The following is a 20540-nucleotide window of genomic DNA, read 5'->3' on the forward strand; positions in this document are numbered from 1 at the left end:
CAACCGAGAGATCGCCTTGCGGCGTCTGTCCTTTCTATTCCCACTGGATTCACTGCATTTCCTTAGAGTCGCCTCCCCGAACAGTGCATCTGGCTGAATTTCATGTGTTGCACATGAATAAGGCTGCACTTCATTTTAAAAGCTAATCAAACAATGTTTGACTTATTCTGCCTTTCAGAAACCAGGATTCTGCATTTCTATGTTGCCACTCATCTCAGAGTCCCAAAGCATCTAACAGCACAAACCATAGGATGGGATTATTTCTTGCACCACTGAAATGCAGCAAGCTCTGGGGTGCAGCATAGCTGCTATTCATATTTTTAAAAACTAGTCCTCACCATGTTCTAGCTTAACTGAAATCTACATTGACATCCCTCTCCTCCTACCTTTCCTTCCCACTCTCCTTACAATTTCCCTTTAAACTTGAATCCCCCATAGAGCGTCTCTTTGTTCTAAATAAATAAATTTCTGCAATCTGGACTCTGTTGTGGGTGTGAGGGGAAGCTCATGCTGCCTCCGTGTGAGAGACTTGAGTTACCATTGATGAGGTTTCCTGCAAATTGTACTTTTGTAAGTGGAATGGGTGGGGTTTGCTCCCTCTCTCCCACACTATTAGCAGTAGGCTTCATCCAAACTTACAGGGGGGGCAGGATCAGAGGTTTAGGGTGAGATCCATGAAGGGATACCGGCATTGCAACACCGAGCACCTTGGTGCCTAGACAATCACAGGGACAATGCTGCAATCCACAAAGACTGAGTTAGGCACCCTTAGGCTTCCTATGCAATGAAAGGGGAGAGAAATAGGCACCAGAGAATGGTGAGCTGCAAAGCCAGCATACTAGCTGACCAATCTAACCAAAGGGAGACCACTGGTAAGAGGGGGTGGTGGTAAGTGCCAACCCTCAGTCAGAGATAGGTGCCCAAGTCCATGGAGGCACCTTGTACCTTGACTAGTGATCCACAAACTGGGCAAGAGGGCATTTGGCTGCCTAAGTTACATGAAAGAAAACAGGAGGACCACCTCCATTATAACCTTTTGCCTAGTGGATAGGGTGCTCATCAGGCTGGGGGATCCCTGCTTCAAGTTCCACATCCTCCTCATGAGGCAAAGGGGATCAGCCAACTCTCAGGTCAGTGCTCTAACCACAAGGTTATGGGATATTCTGATTTGGGCGGGAGGGTCTCTTAATCTCTGCTGCTGACGTGGCGGCACTTGAATTCAACAATGGAATATGTAAATATTAATTGGGCCAGAGAGAGAGTGTGTGAAGCACTCTATAGCCTGGTGGATAGGATGCTTCCTGAGCAAAGGCAGATCCTGTTCAAATCCTTTTTCCCCATCAGGCAGAGGTGGGGACTTGAATGGGGATTTCCTACATCTTGGATGACTACCTTATGCACTAAGTTGAAGATTATAAAGGAGGTTGTCTTCCTAACCCCTTCCCTCCTGCCATGCCACAGCTATTTTGTGTGAATTTGTCTGAGGGGGCCAATCTGGTAGGTGTGCTCAGAGGCCACCTACTGGACAGTCCCCTGCCCATGACTAGGGCAGCTGAATGTCTATCTTGGATTGTGAATCTCTCTGGGTCACGGGCAGGAGACAGGCCTCCAGATGCCTATTATGAGGCAGCATTGTGTGTATGTGCTCAAGCAGGAGGTGGGCATCCTGGTCCTGCAGTGCACATGCCTAGAGGGAAAACTTAGATGTTGAGAGTTTGTGCTGACCGTGTTAGGCGGTAGCCGAGCAGGAGGTTTGTGAATCACACTGGTGCCTAAAAATGGGACTTATGCACCTAGGTACCTTTGTAAATTCCACCCTTCGAGCATGCGCGCACCAGGGAGGAGGAGTTAACTGCTAGTCAAACCCAAATTAAGTTCCAGATGGATAGCTATTCAGCAATTTTCATGGACTTGAGGAGAAGGCAGGCACACTATGGAACGTGGCTGCTTCCCTTCTTCCTTCTGCTCTGAGCTGTAACGTTCCTACCAGATGGAGGGGTTTGGGAAGTGTCTGTGAGGAAAGGATTGAAAGCAGCAGGACTGCTACTCCCCTCCCCTCTCCCGAGTTTGATCCCTAATGAGCCATATTTTCTACTCTCTGCATCAGAGTGGCAGGTAGCACATTTTAAAAGGAAAGCTATGCAGCTTCTCCATTTTAAAATCATGGCGAAAATGGCAATTATTTCAGTAAACAGACAATTGGAAGTGGTCTAAAGATTTCATAACTCTATGTAATACTGTTAGCTGGTGGAGGGTGGGTAATATTCATGGCTTTTCATGGGAGTAAAGGTACAGGAGTAATGGTACAAGGTCTGTATATCTCCCATAAAGATAGTAGTAAGTCCTGGAATCAATTTTTCAGAATTGGAAATGTCCTAGCCAAAAAACAAATAAAAAAAAATCCTTGTCTGGAAAAGTAATGCTTCAGAGTGTGTTCAGTTACCTAGTATTTACTTTAAATACAACATAATTTACTAAGGCAGTTGACTTGTATTCTACTTGCTAAGTCATTTCCCAATAAATTGACATCTTATTACTTAAATGATAAATAAAATCTGTTTGTAATATAAAGCTTTATAAATATGTTGGCTTTGAAGATTGGCTAATATAATTAGATGTAGTAATATTGTCCTTTATTTATACTGTTTTGTTTTCCTTCTGTTTCATAACAGACTGGTAGTGAAACTGTAATAGGACATGGCAACCAGCTTACAGCTTTATAAGAAGAGTACATTTCCTCCTCTTCTGAATATTTATCAGCCACCACATTACAGGAATGAGGTAATCATTTTAAAAGATGTCAAAGTTGTGAGTGAAATACTTCTTTAAAACGTGAGAAGTATTTGCATTCTGGAAGAATGTCTTTATTTACTTAAAACATGCAGAAGATATGCAGTAACAGAGACCTAAGTGTTTTAGCACAAGCTCAGCTGATGAAATCCTCTTTTCTATTGTGACTTGTATTGCCATTTCTTGTGTAGTTAATGTTAAGGACCATATTTCTCCCCTCCCCCTCCCCAAAGTTCAGGTCAGATGAAAGTTACAAAACAAACAAACAAGGAAGGAGTAGGCTTCTGACTGCCTGCTTCTCTGACTAGCTGCTTGCCATCAAATGCAGACTATTGTTTGGGTCTGTGCGGCACAGGGAGTTAATTTTCAGCACCAGAGCCTTATCTAGTAAGTTCAAATTCTGAAGATCTCACAAGAGAGCAAGTTTAGTTGTCTCAGCAGGTCTTTTACTGGACATTCTTCCTCCTCAAAATTAATTGGACATGACTTAGCCCTGGTCTACACTAAGTGGGGGAACGATCTAAGTTAAGCAACTTCAGCTACGTGAATAATGTAGCTGAAGTCGATGTACTTAAATCGACTTACCGTGGTGTCTTCAGAGTGACACAGTGAGTCAACTGCTGCTGCTCCCCCATCGACTCCGCCTGCACCTCTTGCTGCGGTGCAGTGCTTCCATATCGTGATGCCAACTTTTCCCAACTTACCGCTATAAATTTCCCAAATCTGGTGAAAAATTCCCAGATAAAGTTTTTTACAATGCTTCTGTATCCTGACAAATTCTCAGGTTTTGGGAAATTTCCCAGTAAAATGTTTCAACTTGAGAAATTGGGAATTTTCATTCAAAACCTTTTACTCACAAATTCCCAGATTTTGGGAAATTTCCCAGGATATAGAAGCACTGCTGCGGTCGAGTACAGAAGTCGACGGGAGAGCACTCGGATCAATTTATTGCGTCTGGACTAGACGCGATAAATCGATCCCTGCTGGATCAATGGCGGGTAGTGAAGACATACCCTTAGGCCTTGGCTACACTTGCAGATGTACAGCGCTGTGAGTTAAACCTGACTTCGTGCAGTTGAGTAGCAAAAGCGCTGCAGTCTGTCCACACTGACAGCTGCCCAGCGCACTGTCGTGGCCACATTTGTGGCAATTGCAGCGCTATTGGGAGCAGTGCATTATGGGCAGCTATCCTACAGAGCACCTCTTCCCATTCTGGCGCCGTGGGTTGTGGGAAGGGGGTGTGGGTGCAGGGTATTCTGGGTCCTGTCCCAACGCCCTGTGATGCATCACTTCACATCCCAGAAATCCCTTTGTTTCCGTCCACCTTTGGCGCTATCTTTCAACGGTTTCTGTGCAGCGCAATCTGTCTGTGGGAAATGGAGCCCGAACTGTTGAGGCATATGCTGACTTATCTCGCCAGCACGTCATGTTTGGCTGTCGAACTATTCCTTAAGATCCAAAGTGACAGTGAAAGTGAGGAGTCCGACAATGCTATTGAGCCGTGTAACGCGTATGACACAATTGCTTGTGGCATTCACGGACATGCTCAGCACCGTGGAACGCCACTTTTGGGCTCGGGAAATAAGCACCGAGTGGTGGGATCACATCGTCATGGAAGTCTGGGATGACGAGCAGTGGCTGCAGAACTTTCGGATGAGAAAAGCCACTTTCATGGGACTGTGTGAGGAGCTTGTCCCCACCCTGCGGCGCAAGGACACGAGATTGAGAGCTGCCCTGCCAGTGGAGAAGCGGGTGGCTATTGCAATCTGGAAGTTGGCAACTCCAAACCGCTACCGGTCAGTCGCAAACCAGTTTGGAGTGGGAAAGTTGACCATTGGAATTGTGTTGATGCAAGTTTGCAAGGCCATTAATCGCATCCTACTCAGAAGAACCGTGACTCTGGGTAACGTGCAGGAAATAGTGAATGGCTTTGCACAAATGGGGTCCCCTAACTGTGGAGGGGCGATGGATGGGACGCACATTCCTATTCTGGCATCGCCCCACTTAGGATCCAAGTACGTTAATCGGAAGGGGTATTTCTCTATGGTTCTCCAGGCGCTTGTGGATCACCGTGGGCGTTTCATTGACATTAACACAGGCTGGCCTAGAAAGGTGCATGACGCATGCATCTTTCGGAACACTTGGCTGTTCAGGAAGATGCAGGCCGGGACTTTTTTCCCAGAGCAGAAGATCGTGGTAGGGGAAGTTGAAATGCCCATTGTGATCCTTGGAGATCCTGCTTACCCGTTAATGCCGTGGCTCATGAAACCCTACACAGGGAGCCTTGACAGCAGCAAGGAACGGTTCAACTACAGGCTGAGCCGGTGCCGAATGACTGTGGAGTGTGCCTTTGGCCGTTTAAAAGGCCGCTGGCGATCTCTGTATGGGAAGCTGGACTTGGCCGAAAACAGCATCCCCGCAGTTATGTCTGCGTGCTGTGCCCTCCATAATATTTGTGAAGGGAAGGGTGAAAGCTTCACTCAGGCATGGACCTCCGAGGTTCAACACCTGGAGGCTGAATTTGCACAGCCAGAGAGCAGGGCTATTACAGGGGCCCAGCACGGGGCTGCAAGGATTAGGGATGCCTTGAGAAAGCAATTTGAGGCTGAAAACCAGCAGTGATATCTGGTGCCCTGCACGGGCGTGAAGTGCAGTAGTTCCAATCTTTAGGAATCAGTGTCTGCTAAGCAGACAAGCAGACTTGCAGTGCCTGTTTATTTCCTGGGCTAAGGAGTCTTTTACTTGATGCAATAATAAAGAATGTTTTAAAGTCAAAGAATCCATTTATTGAAAAGAAACAACGGGGTGGAGTGGGGAACGGTACAATCACAGATTCGCGTATGTCCTGTCTGGTGTGCTGTGCAGTGAGTGCTGCACTTCAGGATAGCTATACTGCATGGTGATGGGGGTTGAGTGCAGAGGGTAAGGGTTGTGGTTTTCAGGGCTGGGTGGTGAAGATGCTGGTGTTGGAGGCAGCGGTGGCGTGAAGAACACGGAAGTTGGGGAAAGTGGGTTGGAGGTGACAGTGGGGCACAACGGAAAGAGTTTTGGGACAAGGGCTGTAGGGAGGGGTGGCGTTTGTGGTACTGCTCCTCTTTCTGCATGGCTATGAGCTCCTGGATAGCATCTGCTTGGTGCTCCAGGATGCTTATGAGCCGATCCGTGCTTTGCTGCCGGTGCTCTGTGCTTTGCCGCCAGTGTGCTGCGTTTTCCTGGCGGATCCCTCTCCCTCCAGTTCTGTGGTTTCTCATTCTCTTTAATATATAGCCGGATGTCGTCTTTGCTTTTTCGCGGTCTCTTCCTGAGTCTTTGCAGTCTCTGAGCAGGCGATAAGAGGGACGGCTGAGGTCTCAAGGTTGATGCTGCTGTATAGGCAAAATGCAACATTTAAGAGGCAGCATTGTTTACCAGACAGAGTAATGATTTCCCCTGCACTTAAGGAGTAGAAAACACCCAGGGTCCACACTATTGCATAATTTTCTTGTCCGAAACAGAGCACGCACATCCCACAGGAGCCTCAAAATGGTGAGTAAGGGGGACTGATTGTTTCAGAGCTGCACTGTTCTCTGGGTTTCTGTGCCTTGGGGAGAGCCAACAGGGGGCAGCTACACTGTCCCAACATTTTCCACAGGAGTTCGTCCTGGACAACATCTCGCTGCTGAGGGTGACCTGGGAAGCAAGGGAGGGTCTTCTACTGCAATGCGGCTTCCGCCCTGGCCCATATGCAGCTTGCCTGTGTGCAGCAATGGTCCCCCAGCCCCTCGCGGCACAGTGGCGTGGACACGTTAGCCTGGTTGGGACAAGGACCACGGTGGCTCTCCCGATTAAACCTGCGCAAGCGCATTGCACACGCTCTGGATGAGACATTCAAGGAGATTACCGCGATGTGATAAACCACATCAATGCACTATTCCGCATCTAGGCATGCATGCCTAACCCTCCTCTCCCAAAGAGCCTGCACTGAAAAAATTCCTTCCCGAAAAAAACCAAAAATGCTTACCGGGAACCTGCTCTTCTGTTTGTCCTCCACCGAGTACTGGCTGTTGCGACTGGCTACCTTCCTCCTGGCTCGAGAAGAGCTCCTGCCTGCATGGCTCCAGGGATTCCGGGGTGTCTCCATCTGGCCCACCACCATCACTCCCGTTTTCCTCCTCCTCCTCCTCCTCCCCCCCCCTCACCCCCCCACCGGCTCTGAAGTGTCCATGGTGGTGCTCTGAGTGGAGGTGGGGTTAACCCCAAGTATCGCATCCAGCTTTTTGTAGAATCGGCAGGTCGCGGGGGGGGCACCCGAGCGGCCATTTGCGTTGCGGGCTTTGCGGTAGGCACTCCACAGCTCCTTCACTTTAATCCTGCACTGCAGGGCGTCCCGGTCATGGCCCCTTTCCATCGTGTCCTTTGAAACCTTCAGGAAGGTATCATAATTCCTACAGCAGGAGTGCAGCTGGAACTGTACAGCTTCCTCCCCCCAAACACTGATGAGATCCAGCAACTCGCCATTGCTCCATGCTGGGGCTTGCTTGGCGCGTGGAGGCATGGTCACCTGGAAAGATTCGCTGATAGCACTCCACACCACACTGGGCTGAGCAAACAGAAAGGGGATTTTTAAAATTCCCAGGGAATGTAAAGGATGGGTCACCTGGTCCATTACCTGAGGCCAGGGCAGTAGAGTTTGAACTGATTACCAGAGTGGTGTGACAGACCCAGACCAGTGGGGTACAGGAGTCTGGTAGAGGGCAAATATACTGGTCACTGGAGGAAGTTTTCTGTTCCCTGATTGACCAGAGCAGGGGCTGCACTAGAGTAATCAGGAACCTGCTAGAACCAGTTAAGGCAGCAGGCTAATTAGGACACCTGGAGCCAATTAAGAAGAAGCTGCTAGAATCCATTAAGGCAGGCTAATCAGGGCACCTGGGTTTTAAAAAGGAGCTCACTTCAATTTGTGGTGTGAGTGTGAGGAGCTGGGAGCAAGAGGCGCAAGGAGCTGAGAGTGAGAGGGTGTGCTGCTGGAGGACTGAGGAGCACAAGCGTTATCAGACACCAGGAGGAAGGTCCTGTGGTGAGAATAAGGAAGGTGTTTGGAGGAGGCCATGGGGAAGTAGCCCAGGGAGTTGTAGCTGTCATGCAGCTGTTATAGGAAGCACTTTAGACAGTTGCAGTCCACAGGGTCCTGGTCTGGAACCCGGAGTAGAGGGTGGGCCCGGGTTTCCCCCAAACCTCCCAGTTGACCTGGACTGTGGGTTCTTCCAGAGGGGAAGGTCTCTGGGCTGTTCCCCAACCCACATGGTGAATCTCTGAGGCAAGAAAATCTGCCAAGAAGTGCAGGACCCACCAAGATAGAGGAGGAACTTTGTCACAATGGCTAGAACAGGCATTGTGGGATACTGCCGAATAATTCTGGAGGCCATTCACAGCGAATTGGGCGGCCACACTGGTGCTGCAGCGGCAGCGCAATACTCGCTATTCCTTTCAGGGAGGTGGAGTACCTGCAGCGGTGTACCCAGGGAGATTCAGCGTTGTAAGTGCCCTGCCAGTGTGGACGGGGAGTGAGTTACAGCGCTGGAGGCGGCTTTACAGCGCTGCAACTCGCAAGTGTAGCCAAGGCCACAGTCTCTTCTCAGAAGAGGTCCAGAACTTTAATACAAGGGGGCATTAAAATAAAATTGACATTATTGCATTCAATATTTGGCCAATACAAATCTTCAGGACTTCGTTTATATAAATGAAGATATTCCGCTTTGACCTGAAATATTTTACTTGTACACATTCACATCAGAGTCCTATGTGTCAGAAGGGTATGCCTGCTGTCTTTATGCTGAAAAGTACTGTTTTTATTAAAAAAAAAAAAAAAAAAAAAAAAGTTGGCTTGTTGGATGTGTACTGTAGTATAATACTACAGACACTATTGGCAAGTGATTCACTGAGATTAGAAATGGGGGGGGGGAGAAATATATTAAGCCATGCAGTCCAAGCCCCTGACTACTGGATTTTCCCCTAAAATGCATACAATGGGCATCAGTAAAAACTCAACATCCAGTGACCACAGTATTTTCCTGAAATTAAAACCGGATATACTACCAAGTGGCAAATGTTGCACTTTTTTTCTTTTTTTTAAAAGATGCCCACAGTATCCCTTGGATTGACTTTTTTTCCCCTTTCTGACATGACTAGAAAAGGTTGGCTCTGCAGAATGTTGGTTCACATCTCCATGGGTGACATGATTATGATGGTGGTACTGAATATTTGCCAGTTTTACCTCAGATGGTGTAGTGCATTATATACTTGTACAGTATTTCCCTGTGCTTAGTATATGGAATACCTTGAATACTGTGCAGTACTGGAGTTAGCGAATGGCAGATCTTAATTATCTAAGGCAACATACAAATTTTTAACCATTGCCACTGTATGAACTAGAATTTATTATGCTAGTTTACTCATACTTTGCATCCTAAGAAAATATTTTTCTCTTTTCTGCTGTTAGGACATCAGTGTTACGCCTACCCTGCAATCAGAGGTGTGACTACAGCTCATGTAGACATGTAGCATGTAGACCATGCTAGCTATAATGCAGCTGGTATGGCTAAAAAAAAATCTATGAATGCAGACTGTACAAGCCTGCCTGGACGGGTATGTGCTTACTTTGCTAGCCTATGCCGGGGTCCATGCCTGATATACAAGGCACTCTTCCTGTGACTGAGTGAGCTACTGTTGCCAGCCCTGGACCTAGAATGAAGGACTATGTCAGGGACCCACAGCTGAACCCGGATGCATCTCATTGCCCTCCGATGGTTCAGCAAATGAACCTGGCCCTCTGATTGGCCGAAGACTCCAGCAGGCACATTCTTAAACCCTGGAGCAGGACTGGTTTCTGGCTGCTCAGTAGCATTCCACATTCTGTCGCAGGACTGTTTCTGGTCCTGCTTCCTGCTCTCATCATCTTCCTTGCCCCTATCCCTGGCTCCTGTTCCTGGTTTCCTCCCTCTGGCTCTTGCCCTGCTCTGGCTTATACTCTGACTCTGATCCTTGGCTTCTGATTCCTGGCTCTCGGCTCCAGCTTGTTTGCTGGGCTTGGTAACTCAGCTACTGATTGGGGCTCTGGTCGCTAGGCTTGGTCACCTGCTCCAAAATTAGGTCAGTCTCCTGCCCTGACCATTAGGCAAGACTGCACACGGCCCAGCCCTTAACATGAAGGAAGAAAGAAAGAGTCTTTCCTGGAACACAACAGAAAAACCATCTCATTTGAATAACTGTCCAGGAATCAGAAATACACTACTGGACACTATTGTGTGAATATCCACCCAGAAACCATAGAACAATAATCTAGCAGTTACCAAAATACAAATAGAGTGAAATTCAGTGCCCTAAAAAATCCGAATAGAAACTGTCCAAGGAAACTGCTAAAGAGAAAAACAAAGACATGATTGTTCAAGGCTTTGGAAGCCACACTGGGGAAGAAAAATGCTTTATAAAGCATTATTGCTTCATCAAGTTGCAGAATGTAATGCCCCAAACCAGTTAAGTTTTCCTAAATAAATAACTGAAACTATTTCCATGAGTTAAATGTTTTCCTTATAATATTACTTTGCACTTCTATAGAACTTTTCATATGAGGATCTGAAAACGTTTTACACCTTTCACTGAATTAAGCCTCACAAACTTCCCTGTGAGTGAGGGAAGTAGTATCCTCATTTTAGCGCTAAGAAAAATTATGTTAATCTGAGTGACTCACTCAAGGTCACACAGTATGTCCATGGCAGAGACAAAAAGAGAACCCAATTCTCTTGACTCCCTGTCCCCTGCTCTGACCCTAAATAACCCTGCATTCCCCCACCTAGGAATCACCAGTCAAAAAGAGAAATATTATGGGTAGAAGTATGAAAGACCTAGTAACTCTACCAGTAACTAATTAATTTAGCAATTAAACAGAACAGTCTGCAAGATTTTGCTATAAATCTGTCTGCTGTCTTGCATCCAGTTCAGTTGAATATACTTTTTCCTTGTCCTGGATTCCCCACCTAAGAGTTTGATCTACGTTCAGCTTTTTTGCCCTGAATTATTTTGAGTTTGTGTTTAATGGGAACAGAATGGCTATTGTTAGTAATAATGCATCTACCTACTTTCACCATTTTTTGTGCCTATCTATCAAAAATGTACCAAAAACTAATGTTTAGGTTGTTGCCAAGAAAGCTGTGGGTATGCAGGTGTGTGAATGTTTCTTTGCTCCCACCCTTGCCTTCCATAGTTAAGCAAAGGGTTTCAGTTTTGGTCTTTCTTCATTTGAAGAAGTGTAGCTACACTAAATCTCTTCTGAAGGGGGAAGAGAATATGGTTTGCCAGTTCCTAATTTAAGGTTTCTGAAATTTGTCACACACAACCATCAGTTTATCTACTACAGTTAATAGGAACATTTAGAAAATAAGCCCTTGTCTTGAGACTCAGAAAAGTTCAGTCCCCTTTATAGTTAGTCACCCTCAAAATAAGAAAAAGGAGTATTCTGTAAGTACAAAGAGAGATGAAAGCATCCGCTTGTTGGTGTACTTCACATGTAATATTGCCATAGTAACAAAGTGGTAAATACAGCCATTCATCACAGAATGCTGAGCTAAAACAGACGCTATGCTTATTTACTGTAATAAAAGTAAAATGTAGAATGTTAAGGTCTCCATGATGAGGTAAGGAAAAACAGGTCTCCCTTATATGGCCCATTCTATAACTCAGGAGTTAAGTGCCTCTGTACATTATGTGAGGGTAATTAGGGCATTCAGCAAACATTTGTAGAGCTATCAATCACAGCATTATATCTTCCACATGAAAGCCATGCTGAGCTGCAAAGTGCAGTCACAGATAATGTATTCTGACATTTAATTTATCTGAGTATATCAAGTGTCTCCCTTCAACGTATTCTTCTGCTTATTTTGTTTCTATAAGGTCACTGTCTGTTGTGTAAATATTTGTACTACAGTAATGCCCAGAGGTCCCAATCAGGATCAATTGTGTAAAGTCTATGTGCATTATAGATGGAGCTGGTAGTGCTGCCAATTAATTACGGTTGCCCAATGCTTTCCATTATAAGACTCTTATTTTCAATTGCTTGAAACCTTGCAGAATTTTAACCATTTCAGCTGAAGTTTTTCATGTGAGGTGTCAGTCACAAGCTAAATATTTTTGGAAAGTTTCAGCAAAAATGGTTTAGCCATTTCAAGAATGAGGTTAGAGAAAAATGTTGTTTTGCCCGTGTTAAACCAAAAAAACAACAACAAAAAACCACCTCGTACCCATTTTGTTGAGAAGCTTTAGCACCTCCATGCTTTGGAGCCAGGGCTGGCGCCAGGCACCAGCTTGTCAAGCAGGTGCTTGGGGCCACTGCTCTGGGGGGGCAGCACGTCCAGGTATTCGGTGGCAATTCGGCAGACAGTCCCTCACTCCGCCTCGGAGCGAAGGACCTCCCGCCGAATTGCCGCTGCAGATCGTGATCGCAGCTTTTTTTTTTTTCTTTTTGGCTGCTTGGGGCGGCCAAAACTTTGGAGCCGGCCCTGTTTGGAGCAGGAACTTGACATTTGGCGGGAGGGTTGACTTTGTGTCAGGGGTTTGGCTTTGCTGTTCTTGTGGAAAAACTGCCTGTAGTTGATCAAATTATAAGCCTTAGAAACACCTCATTTCACATATGCTGAAGAGTCTTTTGTAAGATTTTGGCAGCTAAATTCCCTGAAGATTCCATCTGCGTGGAACATGCTCCAGCCTGGGGCTGCAGGGGATCTGTCACTCCTGTTCTCTCTGCACTCCCCCAGCTGGTAACCAGGCAGTGAGGAGGAGGAGGCTGGTTGACTGGACTAGAGTACAGAAGGAACAAGAGTCAGACTTGGGGAGGTGGCAATGGAGGGAGTGGGTGGAGGTGTCAGGGAAGGCAGGAGACTGGAGTGAGGAGCCTGACAGGGGAGTGAGGAAGAGCTAGGATGGGGAAAGGAACAAGCTGGAGGGGAGAAGGGAGTCAGGCTTGTAGGGGAACAGAGGTAGATGGGTTTCTAACCATTCAAGTATCCACCCCTCAGAACCTGGAATAGACCCCAGCTTTCCTGAATCTCACTATTCCCCTGTCAACAAATATTGGTGAACCCCACTGGCAAAGTGTGTGCCATCCCCCTCTAGTGGCTTGGTCCTTAGAGGATAACAGCCTTCAACTGCTACCAGTTATGCTAGTATCTACAGTGGAAGAGGTCCTTGTGGTGGATCTAAAGGTCTGAACCCTGCTGATGACCCATGTGGGTGTCAATATGATCTCACATGATAGAATTTGTTTATTCTATTTGCTTTTTTTAAAAAAAACCTAGGAAAGTCTGTCTGTCTACACACGCAAAGTCAAGCATTCATAAATTAGGAACTGCCAGAAATCAGGTTTCTTGTACAACCTTAATCAGCCTCCTTGCACATACGCTTAGTGTTAATATTTAAATACATTGACACACTAATTTTCTGTTGGGATGCCTGCCTCATTCAGTGCACAGATTGACAAGCACTGGGGATGAATCGGGGTTTTGTAGTGAAGGAGGCTCTTGAGTCCTGCCATGAATATTTTTACCACAGCTCCCTCCCCTAGTGATAGGAAATTCTTTCAACAATTTTTGCATGCAGTTTGCTGACTAGTGTGCTCAGTTCCCTCTAAGCTGCGCGGCTGTGCAGCAGGCTATCAAGGGCCATGCAAGCGGGGAGAGGCGCCTCTGCCCTGGCCCTGTGCTACAGCGGGGAGAGAGCTGGGGGGAGTCCTCTGTCCCCACCACAGTCCTAGGGCAGCCTGCACCCCAAACCCCTCATCCCTGGCCCCACCCCAGAGATCTCACCCCCTGCATCCCAATCCTCTGCCCCAACCCTGAGCCCCCTCCAACACCCCAAACCCCTCGGCCCCACCTCAGAGCCCACACCCCCAGCTGGAGCCCTAACCCCCTGCACCTTTGCCCCAGCCCTAAGCCCCCTCCCACACTCCGAACCCCTTGGCCCCACCCTCGCCACACATCAGTTCCATATTGATGCACATAACAAAATTCATTCCGCACATGGATGTAAAACAATTAGAGGGAACATTGCTGGTGTGTATTGAGAATAGGTTTTTGAAACTATTAAGCTACTTGTTAGCATATCACTGGATACACCATATGCAGAATTATTGTGGTATTATTGTACTGGACTTTTGCTTTGGTAAAGGGCTGCTTATGAACTGAGTTTTTGCTTGGCAGAGGGCGTTCCTTATATCTTATCTGCTATAGAATTTTGAAGTTGGAATAAATAAGGATCATGTGACCCAGTCTCTTTTCATTACATTGAAAAATTGCCCAAGGGACATTCCTGTTTGTCTGTAAGCGTTAAATAATTCTTTTGTAAAACTGTGTTGTATATGACTTGCAGGGCCAGATTTTCAAAAACAGCCTCTAAATTTTTACCTGCAAATGTGTTTGTGCAAAACACTATAGGTATGTGTGAAAGAAGGATTTATACAGGCACCCCCATAAAAACACCTGACAAATTAGCTTATGACATTTTTTTTTTCATTCAGAAATGATTGCTGTATAAACTTTAGAGGCTGGATTGAGGCAAAACTGCAATAAGGTGTTATTTAAGAGCAAGGCACATTGGGAACCCTCTCTAGGATAAGAGTTACTAGAGGGTGGGAGAGCAGTCGGAATTAGACTTTGGGAAAGGAAAGACCTGTAGTCACTGCAATAAGGAGTATAGCAAGGGAATCTAGCTTATACCTGCTTTTTTTCTGTTCCCCTTTGATGCTAGTAAACTGAGATTTGGCCTTCTATCCATTTAGTTCTTGGGTGCTGAGATCCAGATGATGCATTACACAATCTGTCTTGAACCTTCCTGTTTGTTACGGTGGCACAATATAGTGCAGTAAAGCTGAAATGTGTTCTTCTACAGTACTGTTTACTTTGATACCTTGTTTAAACTCCATTCATAAGGCAGGCAATACATAACCTAAAACAAACATTAACAAAAATGTTGTAACTGTGACATTGGGCAATGTTGGTTCATATAGCCTCAATGTAGTATCACATCATGTACGCCGTGGAGATAGTTCAACAGATAAATAATCAGTTAAAGGAAAGAGCTACATTAACACACCAAGTGAGTGACACTCCTATCTAGTTTAACAGTGCATTTCCATTGACTTCATAGAATTGCAGGCCTGAATTTGGTTTAGGCATATTAATGTAGCTTTTGTTCCTTTAACTGGATTATTCATCTGTTGAAATTTCTCTGTTTATCATGGCATTTATGCTGTGATACTGCACTTTGTATGAATGAATTTTACACAATGCTGTCATTGCATCATTTATGCTGCTTCTTTTCCTTCCTCTACAAATTGTTTCCTCACCTGCCTGCTTGGAATTGAATCCCACTCAGCTGGCATAGCATAGTGTTTGGAGCCTGTGATAGCACAAAGATAACTACATACAGAATAATAGGCATTGCAGCTGAGCAGCCCAAACAAATGGCTTTAAAGGGGTCCCAAACATTGCTTTGTTAAGTTCACTCCTGGTTATTTAATTATCTGTAGCCCTGAGACTTTTGCAGTAATAGGTCACCGTTTTTTCTTTCTTTCTTTCCCCTAAGCCCTCTTGTTCTTGGGCCAGAACTCCAGAATTAGATTTCCTTGTTAAGAGATAAATGAGTAGACAAAGACTCATGATAGTCACTCCTCATTCAGATTTAGGGATATCGTTCCTATTACAATATTATTTACTTTATTATCCGTGCCCAGGATTGTCAGCCACCTTCCAGTACAGACAAGACAGGAGCTTACATGAAGCTTATAAATTAATTTCAGACATGACGCAACTGGGGGCGTGGGGGGTTACAAGACAACCGAGCAGGAGAGAGGGAAAGATAGGGCTAACTTTAAGATTATACATCTGCTCAGTGAATCAAGTGCACACCATGATGGAGCAAAGACTTTGTTCTAAAATATAATAAAAACAGGAAGTTGGGCACCTAACTGGCCAGTTTCATGTAGGTATGGTGGAAGAGGAAGGAGATGATGTGGCTTTGGGGACCAGCTCAGAAGGGCATTCTGTTTTGGGGAGAGGGTGGTAAAAAGCACAGAGACAGTTATGAGATGAGTGGCCAAACAGGGTGCTAGGCTGACTTCCTTGGTGGAGCAAAGTGCCTGTAGTTGCATTGAGAAGGTATGGGAAATCAACAGTAAAGCTTAAAATTCCCAGGGCTTATCTACACTACTGGCTGGATCGATGGGCAGCGATCAATCCAGCGGGGGTCGATTTTTATCGTGTCTAGTATAGATCGACCGCTGATCACTCTAGCGTTGACTCCGGTACTCCACCTCAACAGGACGCGCAAGATGAATCGATGGGAGAGAGTCTCCCATCGACATGCTGCAATGAAGATACCATGGTAAGTAGATCTAAGTACGTTGACTTCAGCTACGTGAATAACATAGGTCAATTTCTCCCCCCCTCCGTAGTGTAGACCAGCCCTAAGCAAAGTAATCTTACATGCTTGGAGAGGAATCAAGAGCATGTGTTTGGAACGTCACTCAATCTCTATTCAGACATGAGCCATGTGTCACTCAAGGCTACCCCAGCATGGGAATAGATATGTCTGCATCTGTAATGTAAAGGATGTTTATTCCACAGATTTACTTTTGATAAGGACCTCTGAGCCTTTGAGACAGTGTGCTAATGATTGTCTCAGTTCTTGATTCAGGCATCTGAGTTGTAGCCCATCCAAGGCATTGGGAGGTATCTTCTGTGACAGTTTTGAGTTTAGCTCTTCTGTCAGATTTACTTCTCCCGCTCAAATAGAACTGGCTGCATAGCAATGGCAGTGTTTTATCCCTCCATCACATTTTTTGCTATAGTTACAGTTGATGCATCTTGCTCGAAGCAAAGTTGTGCTCAGTCCAGGCTCTCTCCTTCTCGCTTTTGTTGCAACTGCTGTGCTGTGGCAGGCTTCCATTTTTCTAAACTCAGTATTCACATACAGACCTTTCTGCAGGACGGGAATGGCCAGGATTATGCATGTTTGCAGTGTGTCCTTGGTAGCAAGGAATTACTTACAATGCAAGGGGGATTCTTCCCACTGTGAGCAATGTGCTTACTGAGCTGTACTTTGGTCTCCATCCAAAGAGACAGACAGATTTTTGTAAATAGGAGGAAAATCAATAGTTTGGGTTTTTGTTTTTAACATAGATTCTTTTTAATTTTCTATATTTTTAGCAAACTTTTGTCCTGTGTGCTTTATTGTGTTATACAGTACTTTTCACTAACTACCACAATAAATTCAATGCTATCCTGGACATATTGCAACCAATTGTTTCAATGTGGAAGAATATGCAGGGTTGCATAAATGGGTTGGTTTTTTTTTTTGTGTGTGTTTTTTTTGTTTTTGTTTTTTTAAATAGTCCCAAATTTATTTGAGGTAGTAGTTTCCAATATTGACTTTGGTCTCCTGTCAGCAAAAGGGATGTGTTCACACTGAATCCCAAACAAAACATTTTCACTGCCTGGGGCAAATACACATAAATATTTAAGAGTACAACCAACCTGCTATAAAGCTTGTTCTTGCCCTCTCAAGTTTGAGGAGCAGACTAACTTTTTTTTTTCATTTGACTTATTTTTAGCTCCCAACCACTTAATTATTGGTGTGGGTGCTTCTATCACACCCAAAACAATTACCATGCAAATCTGGACCTTTTAAGAATTGCTTCATACAATGATTGGTTTCTGTTGGGACCAGGTTCCCAGGAATATCACCCTTCTGGGTGCTCATTTTATGGGAGTAATTTAGGAACATGGTAAGCCCATAAGATTGGCTAAGTAAGCCAAGGCTGGCTGATGAACAAACAAGCCACAGGTTTGTGATTTAAAAAATAAATGAAGCAAGAAGAGTTTTTCACAGCCAGAATTTGCCATATAAAATTAAATGTCTTCATGCAGCCAGAGCTCCAAGATCAAAAACTGAGCTCCTAGAGTAGGCCAGAACAGGCTGAGAGAGACACCAATACTCACTCCTATTATATTCACTCTGCAACCAACAGCCTTCACTAACTGCAATTCCAACAAAATCTCAAGATCAAAGGTTACCAGATCCTTACTTTGAACATGTCTGCTCTCTAAATACTGGGATCCTGATCATTTTCTAGAATCTATAAATCTAAGTCCAGAAGGGATTATTGTGATCATCCAGTCTGACCTACTGTATAACACAGACCATAGAACTTCCCCAAAATAATTCCTAGATTTTAAATCAAGATTGATTTTAAAATTGTCTGATGGAAAATCCACCATGGTGCTTGGTAAGTTGCTCCAAATTCTGGATACAGCCTGAAAGATACCTAATAAACCAAACAGGGCAGCACAAACAGTGTGCAGAGTAGTTTAAGGTCAGAGTTAAGGGTGATTGGATACCTCAGTTCTGCCTTTCCATGCTTCATTTTATTTATCTTGACATAGTTTCTTGGTCCTCTAACGTTTATTGTTTGTAAAACCACAAGGTTCTAATCAGGTTTAGTTTGAGTAAGGCATTGATATAATCTCTGCTATATCACTAGATTAACTTTTCTTTGGGGGCGGGGGGGCTGTGATTCTTAAATTTTTATACATTTTATAAGAAATAATCTGTGGCACCTTGATATTCCAACGTTTGAGTTTAGAAGAATTTACTAAGTGTGTTGGACCTATCAATGCACATTACAGGTCCCTTGATTTGAAACTTTTGAGTTTTGTATGTGCATGCAGCTGCGTCTAGCAGGCTTTGGGTTCTGGCAAATATTGTAAAGTATGTATGGGGAAACTTCTACAGTTTGCTGGTGCAGCTTGCAAAATCCTGGCCCTAGGCCCAATGATTTAGGACTGCATTACACACAAGCACCTGGGTTATGACTTTCAAGCGGAGCAGAAATATATATTGTTGATACAAGTTTACTTCTCTACCTCCAGAGTCTAATCCCAATTACCAAACGTACACCTTCATGAAACTGGAAGTGCGTGGGTGGGTGTACACTATTCAAAATTGCTTTTTAAAAAAAGGTGACAACCCCATTAAGTAGATATAGCCATTCATGAGGCCTTTGCACTTGGAGGGGGGCTGTGGGAGATCTGCCAGTGATCTGGTTCAAGCACATACCCAGTGAAGTCAGTAACTGACAGCCACAGAAACAAAGTTCTTATACTAGTTTGTATATATTCTCTGGAATACTTTACTAACCAATATTAATACTGAACAATAACTGAGTGGAAAATATTTATGGATTAAGATTTATAAATAAATTCTCAAGCTAAGCCAAGCATTAGCTCCACAATTCTGAAAGATTAACTTTTGTATTATTTGGCTATTCTTTGATTCCAGTGAAAGAGACAAAGCAAGGGTTCTGTTATGCACTGAAGAAGGTATACATATTTTAAAGCCCCTGTTTTGACATCCATATATTTCTGTCCAGAATGACAAAAACCCCAAAAAGATGATGAAAGATGACAACGGGAAGAAGAGGAACAACAAATCATCCTTTAGCGATGAAGACCAAGAAGATGCAATGAAACGGGCCCTGCTAGAACAGGTAATTCCAGTACGCTGTTTGCAGATAACTTAAACTACTATGTGGGGTAATAATAATAGAGTTAGAACATCTGGATTGCCAGAACCCAGAGAGCTCTCCATGGTTATCCACATGCCCTGATGGCTTCTCTGGTTGTAGGGCTCATTCATTCCTTTGGCTGATAAAGGAACTGATGCTGATGTTTATGCTCATTTTACCCTTGTGTGGTGTTCCATTAATTTCAGTGGCATTGCTCTTGACCTACTTCAGTGTAAATGAGGGAAAAATTGGACCCAATGATCCAGATCTAGTATTAAAAACTCTCCTCAAACTGGAAGACTCATGGGAATTGAGGTAGCTGTAATTACCAGTACATTACTTGGGAGAGTCAGGTTGCTCTTATAACGGATAGGTGTGGTGTGTGGGGTTTTTTTTAAAGCAGCTTGCAGATAAACTAGGGAGTACGGCATATTAGCTATTCCTAAACTCTTAGGTTAGAATGCTCAGCTGTGTATCAAACTGAAACTTTAGCAAAAGGAAACATTTATATGGACAATATTAGTGACAATATGTTCATTTAATAATATGGCAGTTGCCAGGTACCACCTTATGTGGTGTAATGGAAGGCAAATTTTTTCACCTTTATACTTCTGTACATTGCTGTGTAGTTGTGACCTGGCTTGTGCCTACCTGGCGGGTTTACTACTGCACTTTGGATGACGCAGAAACTGTCAGGTGTGCGTGTCCTAACTCCAACATTGCTAATGGCTAAAGCAGATTCTCCGTTAGCTCAAGTGCCTGTGTGAAGTTCTGAGTGGCCATGGCATGTAGTAGTGTGCCAGTCTTGAAGTCCTAGAAGGTGCCAAAGGGGTGTTACTATATTAAGTTGAAGAGGCACTGTCGTATTTAAAGCCCCAATTTTCATTGATTTAAAGAAGGTAAATCTTATAAATATTTTTTTCTTTCTGTAATATCTCCCTGATGGACATCTGTACAGACCCACAGACAAAGTAGTATACAACATATAGAGATGTATACACTATGATGCTATAAGAACAGGAGTACTTATGGCACCTTAGAGACTAACAAATTTATTAGAGCATAAGCTTTCGTGGGCTACAGCCCACTTCTTCGGATGCATATAGAGTGAAATATATATATGTATATATATATATACATACACACACACATATACAGAGAG

At 44.5% G+C, this 20540-nt stretch overlaps 1 protein-coding gene across 4 annotated transcripts in view; it reads left to right on the forward strand.

Annotated features, from left to right (window-relative positions):
* LOC128833639 (uncharacterized) overlaps nucleotides 1-20540 on the forward strand; it is a 102468-nt gene that overhangs the window by 1656 nt on the left and 80272 nt on the right. For 3 of the 4 annotated variants that reach the window (XM_054021640.1, XM_054021639.1, XM_054021643.1), the window contains exons 2-4: nucleotides 2673-2781; nucleotides 16135-16197; nucleotides 19244-19360. In XM_054021640.1, coding sequence (XP_053877615.1) covers nucleotides 2698-2781; nucleotides 16135-16197; nucleotides 19244-19360 — 264 coding nt within the window. In that variant the 5' untranslated portion in view covers nucleotides 2673-2697. The remainder of the gene's footprint in view (nucleotides 1-2672; nucleotides 2782-16134; nucleotides 16198-19243; nucleotides 19361-20540) is intronic. The other variant, XM_054021641.1, reaches the window with a different exon arrangement.

This window comes from Malaclemys terrapin, chromosome 3 (assembly GCF_027887155.1).
Source record: "Malaclemys terrapin pileata isolate rMalTer1 chromosome 3, rMalTer1.hap1, whole genome shotgun sequence".
Lineage (NCBI taxonomy): Eukaryota > Metazoa > Chordata > Testudines > Emydidae > Malaclemys > Malaclemys terrapin.